At 35.2% G+C, this 26732-nt stretch overlaps 1 protein-coding gene and 1 pseudogene across 1 annotated transcript; both read left to right on the top strand.

Moving 5' to 3' along the window:
- Window positions 1–7959: 7959 nt before the first annotated feature.
- LOC118035075 (disease resistance protein RPV1-like) lies at window positions 7960–12090 on the top strand (annotated as a pseudogene).
- Window positions 12091–19083: 6993 nt separating this feature from the next.
- LOC118035076 (disease resistance protein Roq1-like) lies at window positions 19084–24014 on the top strand (the record flags this gene model as incomplete). The annotated part of the gene is made up of 5 exons (XM_035040564.2): window positions 19084–19691; window positions 20013–21087; window positions 21187–21594; window positions 21671–22001; window positions 22502–24014. Coding segments are annotated over 5 exons (3081 nt in total), but the record flags the coding sequence as incomplete, so codon positions are not given.
- Between the last annotated feature and the right edge of the window lie 2718 nt (window positions 24015–26732).

Here is a 26732-nt window from a genome sequence, read left to right as displayed (position 1 = left end):
TGATGAGAGGGATTATGTGTTGTGTGTGTGTCTAATGTCCCTTTTGGTAATTATAACAAGAATTACAGGCCCTAGTAAACGTGTGATAAAAATTTCTGCTTGATGTTTTCTCTCTATTTAAGTCAAGAATGGACAGAGCAATAAAGAGATCTGCATCCATTGCTTCTTTGCATTATGTTTGATGGTGTGGTATCCTAACTACTGTTTTGCAAACCCTAAGTACAGAATTCCTACTGCAAAACCTGAAATTGACCTTCTGCTGATTTATTAGGACTCGTATGCATGCTATACATCTATTGATATACCTAGGGTTTGTGCTATATAACATTGAAATTACAATTCCTCTGTCAATCTTTCTAACATGTATCCACTTGAGGTTTCTGTGGGTGCATAATAGAGCCTCGAATTTTCTGTTCTGCAATGCTAGCTAGAGCCTTCCTTCGATTCAAGGTGCTTTTCGGTGTATTCTGCCAGAGGTGAGAGGTTGAAACATGTAGAGATGAAATGCTTAGAACCTTGAATTTTCTGCTCTACAATGCTAGCTAGAGCCTTCCTTCAATTCATGGAGCTTGTTGATGTATTCTGCCAGAGGGGGAAGACTGAAACATGTAGAGATGATATGCTTAGAACCTTGAATTTTCTGCTATACAATGCCAGCTAGAGCCTTCTTTCAATTCATGGAGCTTTTTGGTGTATTCTGCCAGAGGTGGAAGACTTCCTTGTTCTCCATCTTTACTTGCTTGTCCTTGAATTATCTATCGATTATGCTGCGAATGCAAAGACATGTAAACAATACGATGTGAGAGGACATGAGATGTTTAGTTGGTTACCTTTGATGCCCATGATCGTTCTGCCTGTTGACACACATCTCTAACATCTCTTCCAGATAGATGAATACAACAAGAGCAAATATGACTGCAAAGGAAAATGAAAGAAAAAAAATGAAGCAACTTAACATAGTACAGAAGGAATGCTCTCATCGCATGGACCAAAATCTTTCCAAATTGATTGCAGCCCAACCTCAAAACCACATTTATGAGAATTTTTACATGAACACAGAACAATTCGATTGCTTACTCCTCTGTTGCTCTAGCAAATTCCTCTAATTCCGATTTTGTTAGGTGCTAAGCATTCTGGGCAGCTATTTCCAGGCGATTTGCCGATCAGGTGCACCAAAGGTAACCATTGAATCAAACACGACTAAGAACGCACATAAAACATGAGTTAGAATGCACTCCAATTGGCCCAGGCAATGATCAACATGATACAGAGATCTTTGCACTGATTTACAGTCCTCTCTCAATAGTGGCTTTCTGAGTTTTTCTTGGGAGAACAAGTGCAAATTGACCAAACAAGTTTGTTTCTTGTCCTCAGCACGGATGCGTTTAGAAAGATGCAAAATGTAAAATTTGTCCAGCTAAATTACACAAGTTCTACGGAAGTTATGAGCACTTTCCCAATAGTGATGTGTACCTGTATCAAAAGCAGAAATAGCTTCTCTTAAGTCTGATTGGTATTGCGGTAGCTGTTGTGATTGTGGTTTGAAAAAAATTGTTTTATAAAAAATACTTTGAAAGAGTTTGAAAAGATTGAAAAGAAGAAGTGAAGAACAGAATGCAGATTTTGATTTGAACAGTGGAAGTTTTTCACTGTTTTATTGAACTGAAAATATCGTTGATTGCATTATGTTTCAGCAATCTTTACACGTTTAAATAGACTTGAAACAAACTGAAATTGCTGGTTTGTAGCACTACAATGTGCCACGTTCAGCTGACCACTAACATGATTGTACCATGTTTAGCTAACAATATAACTGACTCCTAAAGACCAGTTCACGTCCTGAAGACCAGCTCTAGCAGAATTAAAATAACAAAGACAGACAATACTAAAATAAAGGCAGCAACTTAAGGCATAACTCCAACACTCCTCCTTGCATTAAGGGCTGCATACTCCTATCAGCCTTGTGAGAAATTCGAACCTGTTAGCAGGAAGTGCTTTGGTAAACAAATCAGCCATTTGATCTTCAGTCCTGCAATAAAGTAGCTTAACATCTCCATTCTTCTGCACCTCTCGGATAAAATATAATTTGATGTTGAAATGTTTGGTTTTCCCATGAAACACAGGATTGTTAGAGATTGCTATAGCTGCTTGATTGTCAACTGAGATTTCAGTTGCTTCTTCCTCTTCCATATGTAAATCACGCAGTAACTTTTGAAGCCATAAAGCTTGGTTAACTGCAGCTGTGGCAGCAATGAACTCTGCCTCTGCAGTTGATTGTGCAACAATGCTTTGCTTCTTAGATGACCATGAAAATATTGCTGAGCCTAGATTGAAACAAAAACCAGAAGTGCTTTTCATGTCATCAATGAATCCACCCCAATCACTGTCAGAAAAGCCATGCAATTTCAGTGTTCTACATTGCATAAATTTAACACCAAAACTGCATGTTCCTTTGATGTAATGCAGGATACGTTTGGCTGCCCTCATATGTAGCTCACTTGGGCAATGCATAAACCTTGATAGAAGGTTTGTTGCATAAAGAATGTCAGGTCGGGTTGCTGTCAAATACAGCAAGCAACTAATCAAGCTTCTGTACTTTTCTTCATCTACCCTGGCAGTCCCATCCTCTTTGCTGAATTTATCCTTCTGATTCATTGGAGTAGCAGTTGGTTTGCAATTCTCCATTTGGAATTTCTTCAAAATCTCCTTCGCATATTTTTCTTGACCAATGAAGATCACTCCTCTGCTTTGTTTAATCTCCATGCCAAGAAAAAAACTCATGAGTCCAAGGTCACTCATTTCAAAAGCTTGCATCATGTCTTGCTTAAACCTTTCAATTTGCTGCAAATTACTTCCAGTTACAAGTAAATCATCAACATAGAGGGACACAATAAGAACATCATCATCAATTTTCTTCACATAGAGGGTTGATTCAGAAAGACTTTTCTGAAATCCAAACCCTGTCAAGTAGTCATCAATTCGGCCATACCAGGCCCTTGGTGCCTGTTTTAATCCATAAAGTGCCTTCTTCAGCATGTACACCTTGTCTTCTTCTCCTTGAACAACAAATCCAGCAGGTTGTTCAACATAAATTTCTTCTTGTAAATTGCCATTGAGGAAGGCTGATTTTACGTCCATCTAGAACACTTTCCAGTCTTTGTGTGCAGCAACAACAAGCAACAATCTGATGGTGTCCATCCTTGCTACTGGAGCGAATGTGTCTGAATAATCCACCCCATACACTTGAGCATACCCCTTGACAACCAGCCTTGCCTTGAATTTGTTGATGGAGCTGTCAGCATTCAGTTTGGTCCTGAAAATCCACTTGACGCCAATAATGTTCTTGTCTGCAGGTCGATCAACAAGTTCCCACGTATGATTTTTTTCAATCATGTGTATTTCCTCCTTCATTGCTTCCTGCCATGCTGGATTCATCTGCGCATCTTCATAATTTTCTGGTTCACAAACAGCCACATTGCTCCTTTGATAGATTTCTTCAAGTGATCTGGTGCCTCGTACTGGTGAGTCATCAATTGATTCATCAATTGATTCATGTTGCAGGGGAGTAATAATTTGATCATCAAGCACCGTGATCTCTTGTGTTTCATCCCAGTTCCATTTGACGTCTTCAGGTAACTGCACATCCCGTGTAATTGTAATCTTCTGGGTTTGAGGGAGGTATACTTTGTAGGCTTTAGAAATTGTGCTATAGCCAACAAAGATACCTTGCATTGCTTTCTTGTCCAGCTTGTCCCTCTTAATCTGTGGAATGTGAACAAAACATGTACTGCCAAAAACCTTAAGAAAACTAAGTGAGGGTTTGTAATTATACCACACTTCAAAAGGAGTTTTTTTTTGTCAAAAGCTTTGTTGGGAGACGATTTTGCAGAAATACTGCTGTGTTAGCAGCTTCTGCCCAAAAAACTTTAGGCAAGTTCTTCTCATGTAGCATGCATCTAGCCATCTCCATTATGTATCGATTTCTTCTCTCACTAACCCCATTCTGCTCTAGAGTGTAAGGGGTTGTGAGTTGATGCTCAATGCCAGCTTCTTCACAATAAAGATTGAATTCTGTTGATGTGTATTCTCTGCCATTGTCTGAATGAATTGCTTGAATTCTGCAGTTGCTTTGATTCTCCACATTCTTCTTGAATCTCCAGAAAATTCCAGCCACCTCTGATTTGAATTTCATGAAATAAATCCAGCACATTCGAGAGAAATCGTCAATAAACAACAGGTAATATTTACTGCCATTTAATGATGGTGTGCTTAGAGGACCAGCCACATCGGTATGAATCAGCTGCAGCTTTTGGGATGATCTCCAAGTTGATCTCGGAAATGATTTTCTATTCTGCTTACCAAACTGACAAGCATGACAGTTCAATGTAATTTCAGTAAATGAAGGTATACCTCTGACAGCCTCAGAATTCTTCATGGTAAGCATCCTTTGTTGATGGCAGTGCCCCAACCTTTTATGCCATAACTCAGTATAATTGAGTTTTGTTGGAAAAGCATTATGCTCCTCCTCAAATGGCAGAAACGAGAAACTTTTGCTCTTCATTCTGACTTGTAGAATTTTACACCCAGCAGCATAAAAAATACAGCAATGTTGATTTTCAAAAATCACTTTCATTCCTTTCTCAATTAATTGCCCCACACTCAACAAATTCTGATCTATATTAGGCACATAAAGAGCATCTGCAATTGTTTTTGTACCTGAATTTTTTGTGATGGCAATTGTTCCCTTTCCCTTGGCTTCAATGCATTCACCATTTCCAATTCTGACTTTTGCAGCTTCTGTAGGCTGCAAATTTCGAAAAAGACTTTTATCAAAAGTCATGTGGTTGGTGCAACCACTATCAATTAGCCAATGGTCTAAGGTGGTTTGAACCGAGAAGCATGCAGCCACAAACATCTGATCCTCATCATCTTGGTTCGCGACTTGAGCATCTTCTTCTTGTTTTTGATTTTTGAATCTGCAGATTATTGCCTCATGTCCTAGCTGATTGCACTTTCTGCACCTTGCATCAGGCCTCTTCCAGCATTTGAATGGTGAGTGACCACTTTTGTTGCAGTGTTGACAAGGTGGAAAATTCCTTTTAATAAATTTTCCTTTGTTGTAACCTTGATTTGGTTTAATGCTGCCTGAAGCTGCGTTCTTCCTGAAGAACTTCTTCTTGTCATAGTCTGCAAATTTTGCTTGCAAAGCACCTTCAATTGCATGATCCTGCCTCATAAGCCTTCTCTGCTCCTGAGCTTGTAAGGCATTTAGCAACTCTGTCAATGTAATTTTTGACATGTCTTTAGTATTCTCCAATGTTGTAATTGAAGCTTCATACTTTTCTGGTACTGTGACCAGAAGTTTTTCAACAATTCTGGAATCTGCAAATGATGTTCCCAGCAGCCTGACTCTGTTAGCAATCCCCATCAATTTGTCTGAGTACTCTTTTATAGTCTCAGAATCCTTCATCCTTTGCAGCTCAAATTCACGTATCAAGTTTAAGCTTTGCATTCCACGAATTCTTTCATCTCCTGCGTATTCCTTCTTCAAGTAATCCCAAACATCCTTTGCTGATTGAAGTGACATGATCCTGGTGAAAAATGGTTTGTGGAAACAGCAGCAAACAGACATGCCTTCGCCTTCGATTTCTTGGTCTTTCTCTCCTTATGACTTTTGATCTGAGTCATAGTTGGATTATTAGGTAGTGGTGGCACCTCATAATCTTCTTCAATAGCTTCCCACAAATCTAAGGCTTCTAGGTGAGTTTCCATTCTTACTGCCCATAGTTGAAAATTCTCTCCATTGAAGATTGGAGGAGAAATATGGGTGAAACTTGATTCAGAATCCATCACAGGCCCTTCAAGAAAATTGCTCTGATACCAATTGAAAGAGTTTGAAAAGATTGAAAAGAAGAAGTGAAGAACAGAATGCAGATTTTGATTTGAACAGTGGAAGTTTTTTCACTGTTTTATTGAACTGAAAATATCGTTGATTGCATTATGTTTCAGCAATCTTTACACGTTTAAATAGACTTGAAACAAACTGAAATTGCTGGTTTGTAGCACTACAATGTGCCACGTTCAGCTGACCACTAACATGATTGTACCATGTTTAGCTAACAATATAACTGACTCCTAAAGACCAGTTCACGTCCTGAAGACCAGCTCTAGCAGAATTAAAATAACAAAGACAAACAACACTAAAATAAAGGCAGCAACTTAAGGCATAACTCCAACATACTTTTAGTTGAGATTGGTTTGAAAAAATGGATGTTTAGTTAAAACTGTGGTTGAAATTGAGGTTGAAGAAAAAATAGTTTAATGTGTTTAGTTAATAATGCTTTTGAAATTGAGGTTATAAAATAATTTTAAAAAATATATATTAATATTGATGGTTTTAAATTTAAATATGGTAGAATTAACTACTCCTATTACATTATAAAATAAATAATACTTTATATAAAATATTTTTTATTATTCCATTAAATTATTTATAATTCCAATGTATACAAAATTCAGCCTATAAGAACTACAGTTTTTATAATTTTGTGAGCATGTAATAAAATTAGATAAAACATTATCAGGTATAAAATTAAATGAATTTAATTTATTTTATACTAGTTTTTCAGGAAAAAAAATTATTGCTCACATCACAATGTAAGTAAATTTAATTCACTCTAAACTAGTTTTTTTTAAAAAAAAATTATTAAAAAAAAACTGTTAAAAATTTTTTTTTTTAAAAAAAGAGTCACATGAACAGTGCAAGTGAATTGCACTGTTCACGTGAACAGTGCAATTCACTGGTGAACATTGTTGAAACTCGTAAAAAAGCAGTATCTTGCTGCTTTTAAAAAATCGTGTTCCAACCGCATGTAAATGGTGGGACCCAAGTGTTTTAATTGTTTGACGATTTGTAACCAAACAGTATTGTCATGCGTTTTTGAAGAAACACGAACGCAAACGCATAGCCAAACGAGCTCTTCTAAGCAAATTAAAGAGAAAAAAAAAGGTCTTAACGCGGAAATGGCCCATACCACAGAGACCTTCAAGGTTGATTTAAAAGCAGAAAATTGATGAACTGATAAGAGAACATCAGCGAAGGGAAAGTGAGGATTGCAGGTAACTTTATCAGATTTACTTTATACAAAGGAAAAATATCAAATTTACTTTACCTTTATCTTGATTTTGATCTTAATGTTTGGTAAGTGCTACTTTAAGTGCCAGGTTCAAAATTTAATTTAACATAATTTGATGTGTTGGATTTCGCAAAAGAAAGAAAGAGAAAGGAATATTGCGCTGGAAGTAAGAGAAAGCACTGTAAAAGAAATTATACACATTAATTATATATAGTTAATTAATGTAAGATTGGCCCGACCCATGGGTGCTCTTAATATATGTGGGAAGAAAAATCCTAAAGAACAAGAAGGTCAGGAAAGTCATGGGGAAGAAATCTACACAAAGATGTAACATGCAACTTCCCCTCCACGCGTGATAAATGATTTGAGCAAATAAAAAAAAAAGAATAAAAAAAGAAAATGGTCCTAACGCGGAAATGACTTGTGAGGTTGACTTAAAAGCAGAAAATTGATGGACTGATAAGACAACATCAGCGAAGAGAACATCAGCGAAGGGAAAGTGAAGATTGCAGGTACTCTCTTTCTTATCTCTTTTAGTATAATGTTATATTGTGGAATGTAACTTAAATTAATTCACTGTTAGAAACTAATTAGTGATGATCTCATCAACCGATTTTCTTGGTTCAGCATAGAGATTTATCATATCTACAAATATTTTTCTGAAAGGGCATGGAGGAGTTGATTGCTGGGAAATAACTTGAAAATTGTCTTACAGAAAAAGTAAGATAATAATAAATGAACACTTCAGCTTATTGGTGTGCTGTGTCGATCTTGAACTATCGACTTTAATCCTGCAATTCCTTCTTTTTTGTCCAGATCTTTGTAAAGTCTTATCTTTGCTAGACTCGAAATGGCTGCTGAGAAATATCAAGAATCCTACTCTTCTCGGTTTTCTAATTGTAAATATCAAGTGTTCTTGAGTTTTAGAGGTGAAGACACCCGCAAGAACTTTACCGATCACCTCTACTGGGCCCTGGTTCAAGCAGGGTTTCACACATTTAGAGATGATGAAGAGATTCGGAGAGGAGAGAATATAGAGTTGGAGCTCCAGAAGGCAATACAAGAATCGAAAATATCGATAATCGTGTTCTCGAAAGACTATGCTCGGTCGAGATGGTGCCTCGATGAACTTGTGAAGATCATGGAACATAAGAGGACTGCCGCCTCCATAGTTTTGCCGGTATTCTACCATGTGAATCCATCTGAAGTCAGAAATCAAACAGGGAGCTTCGCTGCAGCATTTGTGGAACAAGAAAAGCGCTTCAAGGAGGAGATAGAGCGGGTGAAGGGGTGGAGGATTGCTTTGAAGGAAGTTGCAGATTTAGCTGGAAAGGATTTAAGAGATGGGTAAGTTGCATCTCTTGATTAAAATACACAAAGCATAAGACTAGAGTGCTGGTCGTGAACTCTTAATTTCTTTCAGTTAAGTATTTAAATGAAGACCGATAAGAAAACATAAAAGAAAAAAAAAAATACCTATAATTTCTTTCTTCTTTTGTTTGTTTGTTTATTTTTTTTTTCCAAACATGATTTGGTGATAACGCACCTACAAATTTAACTATCAATCATTGACATGCAACCTGCTTTAATTTCTTAGCTAAATGTTGTCTATTTTTATCCTTTATAGAGAGACTAGCAATTATCGTACATTGTACTTTACGTTTTGATGTAGTTACGAGGCACAGTTTGTCCAATCTATTGTGGAGAATGTCTCAAAGAATTTGGATCCAAAAATATTTCATGTCCCCCTTCATTTCATTGGAAGAGATGCTATGGTACAATATATCAACTCATGGTTGCAAGATGGATCCCATGGTGCTGCCATTGCTTTACTCTATGGAATTGGTGGAGTGGGAAAGACAGCCATAGCTAAGAGTGTTTTTAACCAGAACTTTAATAAATTTGAAGGAAAGAGCTTCCTGTCAAATTTTAGATCAAAACATATAGTTTGCCTGCAGAGGCAACTTCTTTCCGACATCCTAAAAAAGACTGTTGATGAGATAAATGATGAAGATGAAGGAATTTTGAAGATTAAGGATGCATTACGTTGCAGAAGAACTCTTATTGTTCTAGATGATGTGGACAAAAGGGACCAATTCAATAAAATCATTGGCATGCAAAATTGGCTTTGTAAAGGAAGTAAAATCATTGTAACAACCAGAAATAAGGGTCTGTTTTCAGCTAATGATATTGAGTGGTTCGAGTGCAAAGTCGAACCTTTGGATAACAAAAAAATCGCTTGAGCTTTTCAGTTGGAATGCCTTTGGGAGAGCTTACCCTGTTGATGGTTTTGTAGAAGACTCTTGGAGAATAGTACATCATTGTAATGGACTTCCATTAGCTCTTGGAGTTCTTGGCTCTTCATTGTCCGGAAAAGGAAGAGAAATATGGGAAAGCGCATTACAACAAATGGAAATGATTCCTAATTTTGAAGTTCAAAAGGTTCTTCGAATAAGTTACGACTATCTTGATGGTGATTATCCGAAGAACTTATTCCTTGATATCGCATGTTTCTTCAATGGAATGGATGTGGATGATGTAGTTAGGATACTGGATGGGCTCGATAAAGGTGCAAGATTTGGGATTGACAATCTCATCGATAGATGTCTTGTTGAAATCAACAGTGATCAAAGGTTGTGGATGCATCAACTAGTAAGAGATATGGGTAGGGAAATTGCTCGTCAAGAATCACCCAAATGTCAAAGAATATGGCATCATGGGGATGCTTTTACAGTTTTGCAAGGAACTACTGTAAGTAGCTGAATTTTTTTTAAATGTCTACTTAAATGGTTTGTGGTGCCTTGACATATTCATTCATCAACTTTCCTTTTTCATGTACTTTTAATATTATTACGCAGGATGCTGAAAAATTGCGTGGTCTTACCATTGATATGCATGCATTAATGGAATATCATTATGCAGAAGTTGTCTGTACTGATTCAATGGTTTGTCACAAGCGCCGCAGGCTTAACTTCTTTCAACAATGGCTTTCCAATTTTTCTGATGGGGGAAAATTACAAACTAGCCAAACAAGTTTGTTTCCCATCCTTAGCACGGATGCTTTTAGAAAGATGACAGATGTAAAATTTCTCCAGCTAAACTGCACTAATTTTCATGGAAGTTTTGAGCACTTTCCCAAGAATTTGATATGGTTAAGTTGGCATGGATTGTCTTTGAGCTCCATACCAAATCACATATGCTTGGAGAAGCTGGTGGTTCTTGATCTATCCAGAAGCTGTCTAATTGATGCTTGGAAGGGCAAACCAGTATGTATCAAGTCTCTCTATGGCTCTCTCTCTCGTTTTCAATTGATAACAACTAAATTCATGTATTTTCACAGTTTCTTTCCAAAATTAAAAATTCTTGATCTCCGTCACTCTCGTGATCTCATTAGAACCCCAGACTTCTCGGTCTCCCAGCCCTTGAAAAGCTAATACTTGAAGACTGCATCCGTTTGGTTCAAGTTCACGGATCTATTGGTGATTTACAAAGATTGTTGATCTTAAATCTAAGAAATTGTACAAGTCTTATGGAGCTTCCAGAAGAAATGAGTAGATTGAATTCACTTCAAGAGCTGGATTTAGATGGTTGCTCAAATCTTAACAGCCTGAATATGGAGCTAGAGCATCATCAGGGACGCAATTTGCTTCAAAGTGATGGAATTGTTGCAAGTACATCATTCATTTCATCTCTTCCATTGAAGCTATTCTTTCCCTCTAGGTTTTCAATGAGGAAAATGTTGAGATTTACCTTGTTTTCACTGCCACGCTTCTTGGAGAGTCTAGATTTAAGTGGAACTCCAATTCGTTTTCTTCCGGAAAGCATCAAGGATCTTGGTCTACTCAGACACCTATATTTAAGAAATTGCAAAATGCTTCAGGCACTCCCAAGGCTTCCATCCCATTTGGATTCGTTAGATGTGTCCTTTTGCTATTCACTGCCAAAACTTGCAAATCCAAACAATTGGACTGAAGTAGATGGTTGTGATTACTTACTCGAGTTCCAAGATCGGATAAAGCAAGAATTAATCCAAAAGTTTGACTCTCACATGTTCAGAATAATGGAAACAGTTAGTGCTCAAATACAGACATCGAGATTTCAGGTCCTCCCTCACCCATTTTTATTGTTTTGGAAATCTACATTTGAATACTTTTTCTTTTGCTTATTTTGTAAACATTGTTTTGGTGGTACAGATAGCATTTCTGGATGGCATATTCAACGTTGTCGCATCTGTATTTGATAAAGATGAGATGTTAAGGGGGTTTCATGAGGAGGAGGAAAGGGATAAATGGCTAATTCAGAATGAGTTTTAGATACCTTTTCATTCAAAATATCTTCACCTCCTCCTGCACACCGGATATGTGGCTTTAATCTGTTCACAAGTTGTGTGATGTCAGCATACCATGGCTATTGTTATGTTTATATTGAAATCAGAAACAATACCAGTGGTCGATCCTTGCTTTGTAAAGCCTTTGTCTTCCCTATGAGATACAAGCGTGATGTTCGTGAAATCCAAATGCTAAGCCACAGGAAATTAGGGGGCGATGATCCTACATTTGATAATGGTGATGACGTGAGTATTTCAGTGCGTCCACATGGTCCAGCTATCCAAATAAGGACCGTTGGTGTACAATGGTTGCATGAAGAGGAAGGAAAGGATGAAGTTATCACTGCCCCCAACAGTAGCGATGATGATGATGGTGATGCAGCACACGTAGCCAAAGTAGAAATAGCTTCTCATATACTTAGAAATTATAATTGTGCTTTCCTTGGTAAACACAGGGCTGGCAATTTCACTTTTTGGAATTTTGCAAAGAAGGGTCTAGAACTTGTATTCTTTTAGGCTTCATTAAGTAGAGGTTTGCTTTTTTAGATTTCAACCGTAAAATGAAAAAAAAGCTGGAAAGCTTTTGAAATAGTTTTTTCTTTTTTTATTGAAAAGCTTATCATGAAATAGTTTTGTCTCTAGTAATCTTCCTCCTTTCTTTGTCTAGCATGAGATCTTTTATTTATAAATATTTATAAGGGTTTTCATATTAAAAAATGTAATATGATATTATTTTATTAATTAATTTTTATTTATAAAATCTTATATTTATAATAAGATATCTTATTTTATGTGTCAATTTTCTATTGACCAAAATATATGCAAAGATCTATTTTTTCATGTTATTTTATCTATTTTATTTTATCTTTTTATGTAAAAATAAAAATAACACATTATGAAATTTGATTAGTATTTTTTTTTGTTTCTATATATACCCTCACGAGATAAGTTCACTTGTAATAAAAAATAAATGGGCATGTCTTTAAAATATAATTGAGAAGGTTTTATAATTTGAATATATTTCATTTTAATTAAAAATTAAATTGATTTTATTAAATTTTCACAATAAATTAATATAGATATTTTTATTATAAAAATAAAATATAATAATAATCAAAATTAGAAATTTAAAAATTAATTTTGATTGAAAATTATCAAATTAAAAGATAGAATTAAAATTCAATAACAAAAGTGGAAATCCTAAAATTTTCTATTGTAGCCAACAACTTTGACTGCCTATGAGACTCTTTCTTTTCATAAAAAAAACAGTTACTTTGAGATCTTGGTTTGAAAGTCTCGTTATCCTGAATCAAAAAACGCAATCTGTTCATGATTTTGATTAATGATCGATACAATTGAATCAGTTTTCATATACCAGCACTGCACTGTCACCCATGACCTCAAACATTATGACCCTTTTTTTATCAACATTATGAGGATCTTGGAATGTGTTTTCATTTCCCTGGTTTTTGACAGCAACAGTTGTTCTAGGAGACGCGAAAGCCACAAAGTTCTGACCACTTGGACTTTTTAATGGTTGGCTGTTGGAGCTATATCATGGCATGCTCTGTTGGCAGTGATGGAGGTATGAAAAGCTCGAATTATGTTGCACTGGTTAGCTTCTGTAGATTTTCTAACTTCACAGGGGTGAAGGCAAAGGGAAGAATCAAAAAATGCTCCGATCTGATACAGAACCAAGGAGTTGGACATTATTTAATTCTGTTGGGTTCTCCATTCTCTTTATGAGCCCTGGTGAGGTGTGGTTCTTTCTTCGAACATTAAGAACGAACCAAGACCTTAGCTTCAAGTGCTTGTATGAAGTACTTTTCATTTGCAAACAATGTCCCAATACATATTATGCGAAAGAACAGGCGAAAAGAAGATAAACAAATTAACTATAGCTCCCATGCACCTGCACATGTGACTGGATGGAAGTAAATAGACATGAACCACCTGTGGAGATCACCAAGAGACGGCAACCAATTGTGTGGATTGTGGAAGTGCTGCAGATTTAAAACAGCAGATTTATGGAAGTTACTTTTTGATCGGTACAAGTAAAGGACTTATTCCATGAACAACGTTTGGAGAACCCAAAATAAGAATTTTTTTGGGTCTTTCACATCTGTCTCCAGAGAAGCACGCAGGCATTTGTTGAGGGGGATCAACAAATGGGTGAACGGAGACCCTTGCCACCACTCTCTTGTGTTGATGATCCTGCCACTTCCGTCTCTTTCTTTCTTCCATTGATTGTGTATGGGACTTTGCTTGCTAAATTATTATGCCTAAACAATAAGAAATCATCTTCCAACTCCATACCCAAATACTCGCCTCTAGCAAAGAATCCAAAACACATCACCACACCCACCAGACCACCTTGCAATGAATGAGAATATGACTCAGATTCGGGAGCTTCACTTCACAGCACCTGGATAAACAATTCACGTTATAGCATACTTGGCGAGCAATTACGCGGCGAGTACTAAGTGATCTGCCTACAATAGGCCTAAGCTCCTCCCCAATCGAGCATTCTTGAAGGATGTTGCTGGAAACACAACCATAACCCATCCCAACAGGTGTATTTCTTATTATCATCCCACTTCAAACGCATCCCCATCGTGACCCTGCTTTATCAGAAACATCGCAGAGAACTTTTCAGTGATAGGAAAATCGAATATGCAATCCTTAACTTAATAAGCTGTTTATGTGTTGGATGTTTTATTGTATATAATATGAAAATCATGTGCGTGCGTTAGATAATGTTTGTTGCTAATTAATTTTCATTAGAGCATCCTATTAATATGTTACGCAAAAAAAAAAAAAAATTCCTAATTTTCATGTTAAATTGAGAATTTATCCCGGAATAAAAATGGGGATGTCACAACTTCTCTCTTTTTTCTTTCTCTCTCTTCCTCTTCTGCTATTTATCTCGCCAACCAACCTCCCACTCTTTCTTTCTCTTCTCTCTCTCATTCTCTCCTCGAGCAACGACCCTCTTTTCTCTAACAGGTATGGCTTCTCCTTCTCTTTTCTCCTCGGTTTGTTTAATTTTTTATTTGTTAATTAACTCATAACTTGTCATTTTTTTAATTCTCAGATTAACCCACAACTAATATAAGGTAAGAATTCTCCTATTTCTTCTCTAAGTTTTGTGTGTTTTTTTTTAAAATTTATTTTCTTAATTGTTTGAATTTTTTTCATATGAGAAAATTTTGTTATATTTAGTTTTTTTTTTCAATTTTTTTTTCAATTAAATTAAAAAATAAAAAAACCTAATTGAACTTTAAAAAGGTTTAAGTGGCTTGAACAGGAGCTAAAATGAAAGAAAAATAAAGTTTAGAAGTCAATTTGTTAGAAATTAGAAGAATCAATAAGTCTAGGGACTTAATTGAAATTTGGTTTATGTTAACTAATGCAACTAGGGACTTAATTGAAGGAAAAAAAAGTTTGAGAGTCAATTTGTGTCAAGATTGCAATAATTAAAGGTTCAAAGACTAAAATGAATGGGTGTTGACGTTTTGAGAGGCAAATTAATTTAATCAAGGGTGAAATCAAAAAAATTAAAAGTATAAAAGGGCAATTGAGGATGAAATTAAAGAATATCAAGACCAATGATCATACTGTAAAAGACACTAAGTGCTCAATCAAAGAAATCAAGTGGCATAATTGAAAAGATTATTAAAGATTGTGACCAATTGAGGGTTTGTTTGTGAAATAACAAGAAAATAGGGACCAAAATTGACTTTCACTTATTAAATTTTTTTTAAGGCCCGTTTGTTTGCTGGAAAGTAGTTTCCTTTTGGAAAGTGAATTTTGGGAAAGTAAATTCCAGGAAAGTAAATTATGTTTTGATGTTTGGTAGTGTAATAGAAAATAAGTTGGAAAACACTTTGTAGTGTTTGATTATGTTATGGAAAATAAGCTGGAAAATAACTTATTAATGTTTTATTTTTTTCAAGTTTATTAAAACAATGAGGAACAAATCTTACAAATTTAGAAGTTGAATGAGAATGAAATTGTTAAAAAATATAATTTCATAAATTATCTCAAATAAAATAAATAATAATCAAGTAATAGAGATCAAATATAATAAATAAAAAAATTGAAAGATGAAGAAATTAAAATAATAATAATTATCATTTCATAAATTATTTCAAATAAAATAAGTAACAATCAAAAGAATGAGGATCAAATTTAATAGATAAAAAAAATTTTCAATTAAAAAATGATAAGGGAAAAACAAATAATAATTATAAAAATAAGGATCAAAGTTAATATAAAAATCAAATTCTAAGGGATGAAATTGAAAAAAATATTCAAAATAATATATATATATATATATATATATATATATATATATAAAGTTTGAAGACCAAATTTGATAAAAATCAGCAAATAATATGATATTTCTAAATTTTTCATAACTTTTAAAAAATATTTTCAGTCTAAAATAAAAGAAATGATGCATTAGTCCTAAATGTTAGGAGTAAATTGAAAGCAATCCCCATTTGTTTTTAGTATGATCAGATTTCTTTGCTCAAGTACTTGAAAGACATTTAGGCCATGTTTGTTTTCAGGAATTCACTTTCCTGGAAACCATTTTCCTCACTTTCCCATGTTTGGCAAATACATGGAAAGTGAGTCAAAGGAAAGTGAATTCTGGTCAAAGGAAATGTTAACGTTAATCTCAGGAAAGTGTTTTCCGCTTTTTATTCTTGGAAAACACTTTCCTGAGCCGGCGTTCTCGTGCTTTCTTAACTGTTCATGTTAATTGCACTGTTCAATGAACAGTGCAATTAACATGAACAGTGTATTGCGTACACTGTTCACTAAAAAAATAGTGAACAGTGCAGTCTCTTGCACTGTTCACTTGCCTGCAGAACTCTTTTTTTTTTTTTTTTTTAGTTTGCTATTTTTTTAACATTAAAAAAAAAATAGTTTAGAGTGAATTTTATACCTTAATATTTTATCCAATTTTATTACATGCTAAAAATATTATTGAAACTATAGTTTTTGTCGGATGTATTTCGTATGTAATGGAATTATAAATGGTTTCATGGAATAGTAAAAAATATTTCACAAGCTTATTTCTCTACAATATGATATGATATATATAGTTATATTTTATAAAATAAACTATGTATGAATATAGGATATAATAAAAAAAAAATTCATCATTATACATTTTAGATTTCATTTTTTTTTATTGTAAGTGATTAAATATTTTATATTAAATATTTTATATATATTAGATAAATTAAAAAAAAATTATTAATAAATTATTTTCCAGTTCATTTTTCATAATACAACCAAACACTGGAAAGTGTTTTCCATAACACTACCAAACATCAGAAAATACTTTCCTGGAATTCACTTTCCAGGAATTCACTTTCCCCGGAATTCATTTTCCAAAAAGAATTCACTTTCCTGCAAACAAACGGAAACAGAAATGATGTCTTATGAGAAAAAAAAAAACATTGACCTGTTTATTATAAAATTTAATTGACCTGTTGTTGATTGGTCTACTAACGATGTCTTATGAGAAAAAAAAAAACATTTATAAAAGCATGTGAGTTCAGAGAAGCTGATTGGAATATAGAGGAGATATTTTAGAAAAAGGCAAATAGACGTAATGGAAAACTAGGAGAAATTAATGGCAAACAGATATAAAATTTAGGGATTTAATATTATGTTATTGAAATATTTTCTAGCTTCAGGATGGCAAACAGAAGCAAAAGATTTGAGAAAAAAGAGAGAAACAGAAATGATGTTAATAGCCATCATCTTCTCCTCTTAATTAGAAACAAAAGATTCTTACTTCTGGATGTCACCACTAGCCATCAACTTGTGGAATTTATTTTCTGACTTTTTTCTTACTTCACCAGGTCATTAGCCGTCAACTCCCGGCACCAAAATTTTCCATGCATAACTGGTCAAGCCTAGACATTCCGACTTTCTGCTTCCGCCATTAGCCATGGAAAATTCCTCACGCGGAGACGTTCCATACCATAGAGAGAGAGTGGACTTGTAGGGATGACTTGTCTTAAAATTACAATCCACCCTTTCTCTCTCAATTTTAAAACCATTCGCCCATGTCTTGGGCCCAGTTGACTTGTTCAGAATTAAACTCATTTACATGCAATTGGCTAATTAATATACAATTTGAAACATAATAAAGGCTGCCCATTAAATATATGTATTAATAGAAAAGGTTTTTTAAAAAATAATCTTACTTCAGGATGTCAATTCCCGGCACCAAATTTTTCCATGCATAACTGGTCAAGCCTAGACATTCCGACTTTCTGCTTCCGGCATTAATTAGCCATGGAAAATTCCTCACGCGGAAACGTTCCATACCATAGAGAGAGTGGACTTGTAGGGATGACTTGTCTTAAAATTACAATCCACCCTTTCTCTCTCAATTTTAAAACCATTCGCCCATGTCTTGGGCCCAGTTGTAGACTTGGTCTGAGGATATATCGGAGACGTATCGTTTTAACAAGACAGCAGAGTTCCGCGTCTTTGAATCATTGGCAATGGCAGGTATGAATACGATGGAATTTGAGATGTTTAATGGTTTGTTCCTGGATATAAAAAACTCGTGAATTAGATTTTTTATGAATTAAATTTAAATTTAAATAAAAAAATATTAATTTAACTAAACCTTGCTAACTCCCGATAGGATCAATATCAAAAAATTATTTTTAAAATAAAAAGTAAAATAATTTTATTTTTATAAAATAATTGACTTAAGTTAATTGAATAACGCAACTACCCAGAATTTATTTTCGAAGCGTGTTTAAGAGTGTTGTAACAATTGCTTTTTAAAATGCTTTTCATTTCAAAACACATTAAAATAATGTTTTTTTATTTTTTTTAAAATTATTTTTTATATTAACACATCAAAATAATTTGAAAACATCAAAAATATATTAATTTAAAAAAAATAAATAAATTTTAAATTTTTTTAAAAATACTTTCAAACCGCAATACCCAGCATACCCTAATTGTGTTTGTATGAGTGTCTCTAATGTCCCTTTTGGTAATTATACTCTACGCGTGATAAATGATTTGAATTTTGAGAAAATTAGAAGAAAAAAAAATGGTCCTAAAGCGGAAATGGCCCATACCCCAGACTTGTAAGGTTTATATAAGAATTGTCTGGCAACGTAGTATAACTTGTATTTTTAAAAATTTTAAAACTTTTTTATTTAAAATTATTTTTTTAATATTTAAAATTATTTTAATACCCTTATATCAAAAATAATATTTTTAAAATAAAAAAATTATTTTAATTATTTATAAAAAAATATCCCTTTAAAAAATAACAACACTTTCAATCACAACCTTAAAAGCATAAAATTGATGAACTGATAAGAGAACATCAGCGAAGGGAGAGTGAAGATTCAGGTACTCTCTCTCTCTTATCTCTTTTAGTATTATGTTATATTGTGGAATGTAACTCTGCTGTAACTGAGAATCACTTAAATTAATTCACTGTTAGAAACTAATTACTGATGGTCTCATCAACCGATTTTGTTGGTTCAGCATAGAGATTTATCAAATGTACAAATATTTTTCTATCACTTTGTTTTACAGAAAAAGTGGGATAATAATATATGAATACTTCAGCTTATTGGTGTGCTATCGATCTTGAACTATCGACTTGAATCCTGCAACTCCTATTTTTTTTGGTTCAGATCTTTGAAAAGTCTTATCTTCGCTAGACTTGAAATGGCTGCTGGGAAATATCAAGAATCCTACTCTTCACGGTTTTCTTATTGTAAATATCAAGTGTTCTTGAGTTTTAGAGGTGAAGACACCCGCAAGAACTTTACCGATCACCTCTACAAGGCCCTGGTTGATGCAGGGTTTCACACATTTAGAGATGATGATGAAATTCGGAGAGGAAAGAATATACAACTGGAGCTCCAGAAGGCAATACAGCAATCAAAAATAGCGATAATCGTGTTCTCCAAAAACTATGCTTGGTCGAGATGGTGCCTCGATGAACTTGTGAAGATCATGGAACGTAAGAGGAACGCTGACTGCATAGTTGTGCCAGTATTCTATCATGTGGATCCATCCCAAGTCGGACGTCAAACAGGGAGCTTCGCTGCAGCATTTGTGGAACATGAAAAGAGCTTCAACGAGGAGATGGAGCGGGTGAATAGGTGGAGAATTGCTTTGAAGGAAGTGGCTGATTTAGCTGGAATGGATTTAGGAGATGGGTAAGTTGTATCTCTTTATGAAACTACACAGAGCATAAGACTAGAATGTTGGTCGTGAACTCTTAATTTCTTTCAGTTAAGTATACTGATAAGAAAACATATAAGAAAAATAAAATAAAATACTTATGATTTCTTCATTGTTTTTTTTTTTTCCAATCTTGATTTGGTTTTAATAAGGGGTGATAATGCACCTACAAAATTAACTATCAATCAATCATTGACACGCAACCTGCTTTAATTTCTTAGCTAAATGTTGTTTATTTCTATCCTTTATAGAGAGGCTACTTATTATCCTACGTTGTATTTTACCTTCTGATGTAGGTACGAGGCACAGTTTGTCCAATCTATTGTGGAGAATATCTCAAAGAATTTGGATCCAAAAATATTTTATTCCCCCCTTCATTTCATTGGAAGAGATCCTCTGGTACAATATATCAACTCATGGTTGCAAGATGGATCCCATGGTGCTGCCATTGCTTTACTCTATGGAATTGGTGGAGTTGGAAAGACAGCCATAGCTAAGAGTGTTTTTAACCAGAACTTCTATAAATTTGAAGGCAAGAGCTTTCTATCAAATTTTAGGTCGGAGGATATAGTTTGCCTACAGAGCCAACTTCTTTTTGACATCCTAAACAAGACTGTTGAGATAAATGATGAAGATGAAGGAATTCTAAAAATTAAGGATGCAATATGTTGCAGAAGAACTCTTATTGTTCTAGATGATGTGGACAAAAGGGACCAATTCAATAAAATCATTGGCATGCAAAATTGGCTTTGTAAAGGAAGTAAAATCATTGTAACAACCAGAAATAAGGGTCTGTTTTCAGCTAATGATATTGAGTGGTTCGAGTGCAAAGTCGAACCTTTGGATAACAAAAAATCGCTTGAGCTTTTCAGTTGGAATGCCTTTGGAAGAGCTTACCCTGTTGATGGTTTTGTAGAAGACTCTTGGAGAATAGTACATCATTGTAATGGACTTCCATTAGCTCTTCAAGTTATTGGCTCTTCATTGTCCGGAAAAGGAAGAGAGATATGGGAAAGCGCATTACAACAATTGGAAGTGATTCCTAATTTTGAAGTTCAAAAGGTTCTTCGAATAAGTTATGACTTTCTTGATGGTGATTATCTGAAGATCTTATTCCTTGATATCGCATGTTTCTTCAATGGAATGGATGTGGATGATGTAGTTAGGATACTAGATGGGCTCGATAAAGGTGCAAGATATGGGATTGACAATCTCATCGATAGATGTCTTGTTGAAATCAACAATGATCAAAGGTTGTGGATGCATCAACTAGTAAGAGATATGGGAAGGGAAATTGCTCGTCAACAATCAACCAAATGTCAAAGAATATGGCGTCACGAGGATGCTTTTACAATTTTGAAAGGAACTACTGTAAGTAGCTCAAATTTTTTATATGTCTGCTTAAATGGTTTGTGTGGTGCCCTAACATGTTCATTCCTTTCTCATGTACTTTTAATATTTTTAATGCAGGATGCTGAAAAATTGCGTGGCCTTACCCTTGATATGCATGCATTAATGAAAGATAATAATGCGGAGGTTGTCTGTACTGATTTAATGGTTCGCCGCAAGCGCCGCAGGCTTAACTTCTTTCAACAATTGCTTTCTGATTTTTCCGATGAGGGAAAATTACAATCTGGCCAAACAAGTTTGTTTCCTATCCTTAGCATGGATGCTTTTAGAAAGATGAAAGATGTAAAATTTCTCCAACTAAACTATACTAATTTTCATGGAAGTTTTGAACACTTTCCCAAGAATTTGATATGGTTGTGTTGGCATGGATTGTCTTTGAGATCCATACCAAATCACGTATGCTTGGAGAAGCTGGTGGTTCTTGATTTATCTAGAAGTTGTCTAATTGATGCTTGGAAAGGCAAACTGGTATGTATCGAGTCTCTCTCTACAGCTATCTCTCTCGTTTTCAATTGATAACAACTAAATTCATGTATTTTCACAGTTTCTTCCAAAATTGAAAATTCTTGATCTTCGTCACTCTCGTGATCTCATTAGAACCCCAGACTTCTCGGGTCTCCCAGCCCTTGAAAAGCTAATACTTGAAGACTGCATCCGTTTGGTTCAAATTCACGAATCTATTGGTGATTTACAAAGATTGTTGATTTTAAATCTAAGAAATTGTACAAGTCTTATGGAGCTTCCAGAAGAAATGAGTAGATTGAATTCACTTCAAGAGCTGGTTTTAGATGGTTGTTCAAATCTTAACAGCCTGAATATGGAGTTAGAGCATCATCAGGGGCGCAAGCTGCTTCAAAGTGATGGAATTGTTGCAAGTACATCATTCATTACATCTCTTCCATTGAAGCTATTCTTTCCCTCTAGGTTTTCAACGAGGAAAATGTTGAGATTTACCTCGTTTGCACTGCCAGGCTCCTTGACGAGACTAGATTTAAGTGGAACAACAATGCGTTCTCTTCCAGAAAGCATCAAGGATCTTGGTCTACTCGATTTCCTATATTTAAGAAATTGCAAAATGCTTCAGGCAGTCCCAGAGCTTCCATCCCATTTGCGGCTGTTAGATGTGTCCTTTTGCTATTCACTGCAAAGACTTGCAAATCTAACCGTTTGGACTAAAACCGATGGTTGTGAACAATTTGTCGAGTTCCAAGATTGGATGAAGCAAGAATTAATCCAATTGTTTGACTCTCACATGTTCAGAATAATGAAAACGGTTAGTGCTCAAATACAGCCATCGAGATTTCAGGTCCTCCCTCACCCCTTTTATTGTATTTGAAATCTACATTTGAATATTCTTCTTTGGCTCATTTTATAGACATTGTTTTGGTGGTACAGATAATATTTATGGATGGCATAATCAACTTTGTCGAATATGTATTTGATGAAGATGAGATGTTAAGCAGGTTTCATGAGGAGGAGGAAGAGGATAAATGGCTAATTGAGAATGAGTTTGTAGATAACTTTTCATTCAAAATATCCTCACCTCCTCCTGCGCACCGGATATGTGGCTTTAATCTGTTCACAAGGTTTTGTGTGACGTCAGAGTATAGTTTATATGATCCTTTTCATATTGAAATCAGAAACAATACCAATGGTCTATCCATGCATTGTCAAGCCTATCTCGTCGCTATTCGTTACAAGCGTGGGGTTCGTGAAATCCAATCGCTAATGCAAGGGAAATTAGGGGTCGGTGATCCTACATTTGATGATGGTGATGACGTGAGTATTTCAGTGCTTCCACATGATCTAGCTATTCAAGTAAAGGCGATTGGTGTACAGTGGTTGCATGAAGAGAAAGGAAAGGATGATGATATCCAATCAAAGGATGAAGTTATCAATGCCCACAACAGTAGGGATGATGATGATGATGATGATGCAGCACACGTAGCCAAAGTAGAAATAGCTTCTCGTATTTTTAGAAATTATTATTGTGCTTTCTGTTGTAACCCATTTTTGGGTCCCCATGAAAAATAAAATAAATAGCCAAAAGAGTTTAGAAAAAATAACAGAAGGCAGAAGCGCTCAGGAAACAGTCAGAAAATTGGTCAAGAAATTCAAAAATACAAGGATTAAATTTTTGACAGTATATTCTTGAAGGATGAAAGCCCTATTGAGAAGGAAAATTTGAATTTTGAGGAGAAAAGCCCAAATTTGGATGTTTATGGACTTAATTGGATTTTTATTTGAATTTATAGAAGATTTGATTGCAAGGAAAATTGATTTTTAAGTCAATTTGGGCTTTAATTTGGAGAAATTTAAGTTCTGGGGGCCAAAATATTTTTTTTTAGGAATTTATTGGGTCAAATCAGGGGCTCAGTTGCATAAATATTGAAGTTTAAGGGCCAATTAGGGACTTAATTGTGAAAATCCGAAACCAGGGACCAATTTGGAAAAGGCGCAAAGATAGAGGGGGCTGTTTGGATTTGTTTCAGGGGCTTAATTGAAGAAATTGGAAGTTTATTGATCAATTAGGGGCTCAATTGCATAAATCAGAGTCCAAGGACCAAAGTGAAAAAGGCGGCCAACAAGAGGGGCGGGGACCGAATTTGGGGGACTGATTTGAAGTTCAGCCATTTAAATGAAACGGCGCGTTTTACCCAAAACGACAACGTTTCATAAAAAAAAAAAAAAAAAAAAAAAAAAACGGTGTCGTTTTGAACGACACTGTTCATCTTCCTCCTTCCCCCCGTTTTAACAGAACAGCAGACGAAAAAATTCGAAAATCTTCCCGCGCCTCTCTCTCTCCTCGCCCCCACCACCTTTAGTATTGGCCGACCAGCCGTTGCACCGCACTAACGATGGTCCCCCACGGTTCGGCCCCTATAAATAGAGAAGAAAATCGAAGCTGCAAAGGGACGGAGAGAAAAAAAAAAAAAACCGAAGGGAGGAGAGAGAGAGTAGGCCGAAGAGAGAGAGAGAACCGAAGAGAGGAGGAGCCGCAGCGCCGCCCGGGAAGCCACGCCACCGCAGAGCCACCGCAGCATCGCCTCCTCCACGCCAGGTCACCTCTTCTCCCCCCCTTTCGTTAGTTTTTTATTTGTTTTCCCTGCATGCAGAATGAACATTCTGCATGCAGGGAGGAGGGGGGAATTAATTCCCCCCCTTGTTGATGCGTAGCTGGGCCAGGTGGATCCTGGCCCAGCATTTTTTTTTTAGGCCAGACTGAGTCTGGCCCGGCCTTGTATCTGACGGGCCAGACCAGGTCTGGCCCATACCAGCTCTCTGGGCCAAGTCCGGCCCAGATATTTGGGCCGGCCCAGCCCGAATTATTTTTATATTATATATTATATATTATATTATATGTGTGTATATATGTATATATATATAAAATATAATAATAAAAAAAAATAAATATTTTGAAAAAATCTTTAAAAAAATATTGTTGATTTTTCTGCATATTTTTTGTCAAAAATGTTTTAATTTTGGTTTGTATTTTTATATTGTAAAGATACAAAACCAGTGTTATAAAATACCCGGTTTTCGTCAAAACATCAAAGATTTTCATAATAAAAAATGTTTTTGCTTTCAAAAAAAAATTCTAAAAAGTCCCTAAAAATGTTGTTGATTTTTCTGCATATTTTTATCAAAATGGTTTAATTTTGGTTTGTATTTTTATACCGTAAAGATATAAAAACCAGTGTTATAAATACCCGGTTTTCGTCAAAATATCAAAGATTTTCAGAATAAAAAAATGTTTTTGCTTTCAAAAAATTTCTAAAAATTCCCTAAAAATGTTGTTGATTTTTCTGTATATTTTTATCAAAGCGGATTAATATTGGGTTGTATTTTTATATCGTAAGGATACAAGCTCAGTATTAAAATACCCGATTTTCTCCAAAGCATAAAAAAATAATATTTTCCAAAAATTGTTTTTGTTTTAAAATACGGCCTAGTCTCTCCAATATATATACATAAATATTATAACATCATATTTTCACACAACAAAGAAAATTTTCAAAACAATATATGTATTAACATGCATTTTGGCTTTAATAACCAGTTTATTCAAGCCATGAGAACTAGGCCAATATTTCAAAAATTCTAAAAAATCTTTTTGTTTTATTTTAGTATTTGGGATTACGAATTTATACGTAAAACGTATTCCTAAGTATTATTAATAAAATTTTGGTATGGACTTTAGAACGTTTAGGATTTTTACCCGATAAGATAAAAGACCTTCTTACTGAGGAGGATTTTTCTTGAACTATAGACAGATCAACAACTAGGAAAACACAACAACACTTTAGTTTTTTATCAGACAATAAAACAATGCAGCTTACCTTAGGTAGGGCGTATTTGGGGTGCTAATACCTTCCCTTTACGCAACCAGTCTCCGTACCCAATCTCTGAGACCAGTTAGGTTCCTAGTGACCAAAATACTAGGTGGCGACTCCAAAGAACCAAAAATAAAAAAAATTCGCCAGTCGAGCCCGCAATTGATGAATGAATAATTTTTTTTTGGGGTGCGACAGAATGGCGACTCCACTGGGGACCTTGTAGACTAAGCTTTGTTTTTTGTCTGATTTATTTGTGTTTGCCTGTGCTTATTTTTTATATGCCTTTCCTTTTATTTAATCGCGTATTTGTTTTTATTTTTACGCGCATTTATTCATGCATTATATACAATTGTCTCATGCATCACTTGCCTTAATTTTGAAAAGCACACACAAGCCTTAAGTTGAGTGGGGAATTAGCGATTTACCCTAAGACTATTGGTCAGGGTTTAAATGCGTGAAACACCCAACTCATATCTGAGTGCCTGCTTGGTAATGGTGGACATACGTGTCTTAACTGTTCCTTGCAACGCCCCCATACTGTCTTTACGAAGAACGTCACTGGGCAGATATGAGACCCTTCGAGACCAGATAGAAAACTTACTCACTATCACTTAATAAATAGAGTTTGTCCTTAGGTTATGTATCTTATTTGCATCAAGATTAATAATGTTATACTCATCGCACATCACTTGTGCATCACATTTTCATCACGCATTTTGTTATCATATGCATTACAGATCGTGAAACATAGGTCCTACATCCAGAGTCCACCAAACCCGGTCCAGATCAAGAATGGAAAATGAAGAAAGAGCTCAATTAGAGTCGCACTACCAGACCGAGTTGGAATCTGTGAAAAATGAAGTTTCTCGACTGACCAGTCTGCTTGAGCAATTTTTAAGAGCCAAGAATGGGGAGGGAACATCTACCCAACCACATATAGGAGCACCATCAGTTCATGTTCCGGGGGCATCTCAGAACTTGGGGGCAGATTTTAGTGACGGGGCAGCACTTTGCACCAACCATTCCCATTCAGCCCCCTCAAGCTCACATCACTGTGGAAGGGCCTCCCGATAATAGGTCCACCGGATTTATGAACGATGACAAGATATCAGCCTTGGAAGAAAGGTTAAGAGCAGTCAAGGGAAATGACTGGTTTGACCCCATGCGAGCGTCTGAAATATGCTTGGTACCAAACATCACGGTACCAAAAAAATTTAGGATTCTGGAGTTTATAAAGTACACTGGGTTGGAATGCCCAAACACTCACCT

This window comes from Populus alba, chromosome 11 (genome assembly GCF_005239225.2).
Source record: "Populus alba chromosome 11, ASM523922v2, whole genome shotgun sequence".
Taxonomy (NCBI): domain Eukaryota; kingdom Viridiplantae; phylum Streptophyta; class Magnoliopsida; order Malpighiales; family Salicaceae; genus Populus; species Populus alba.
The sequence above is the reverse complement of the archived record's forward strand: the minus strand, read 5'-3'. Positions and strand labels throughout refer to the sequence as shown.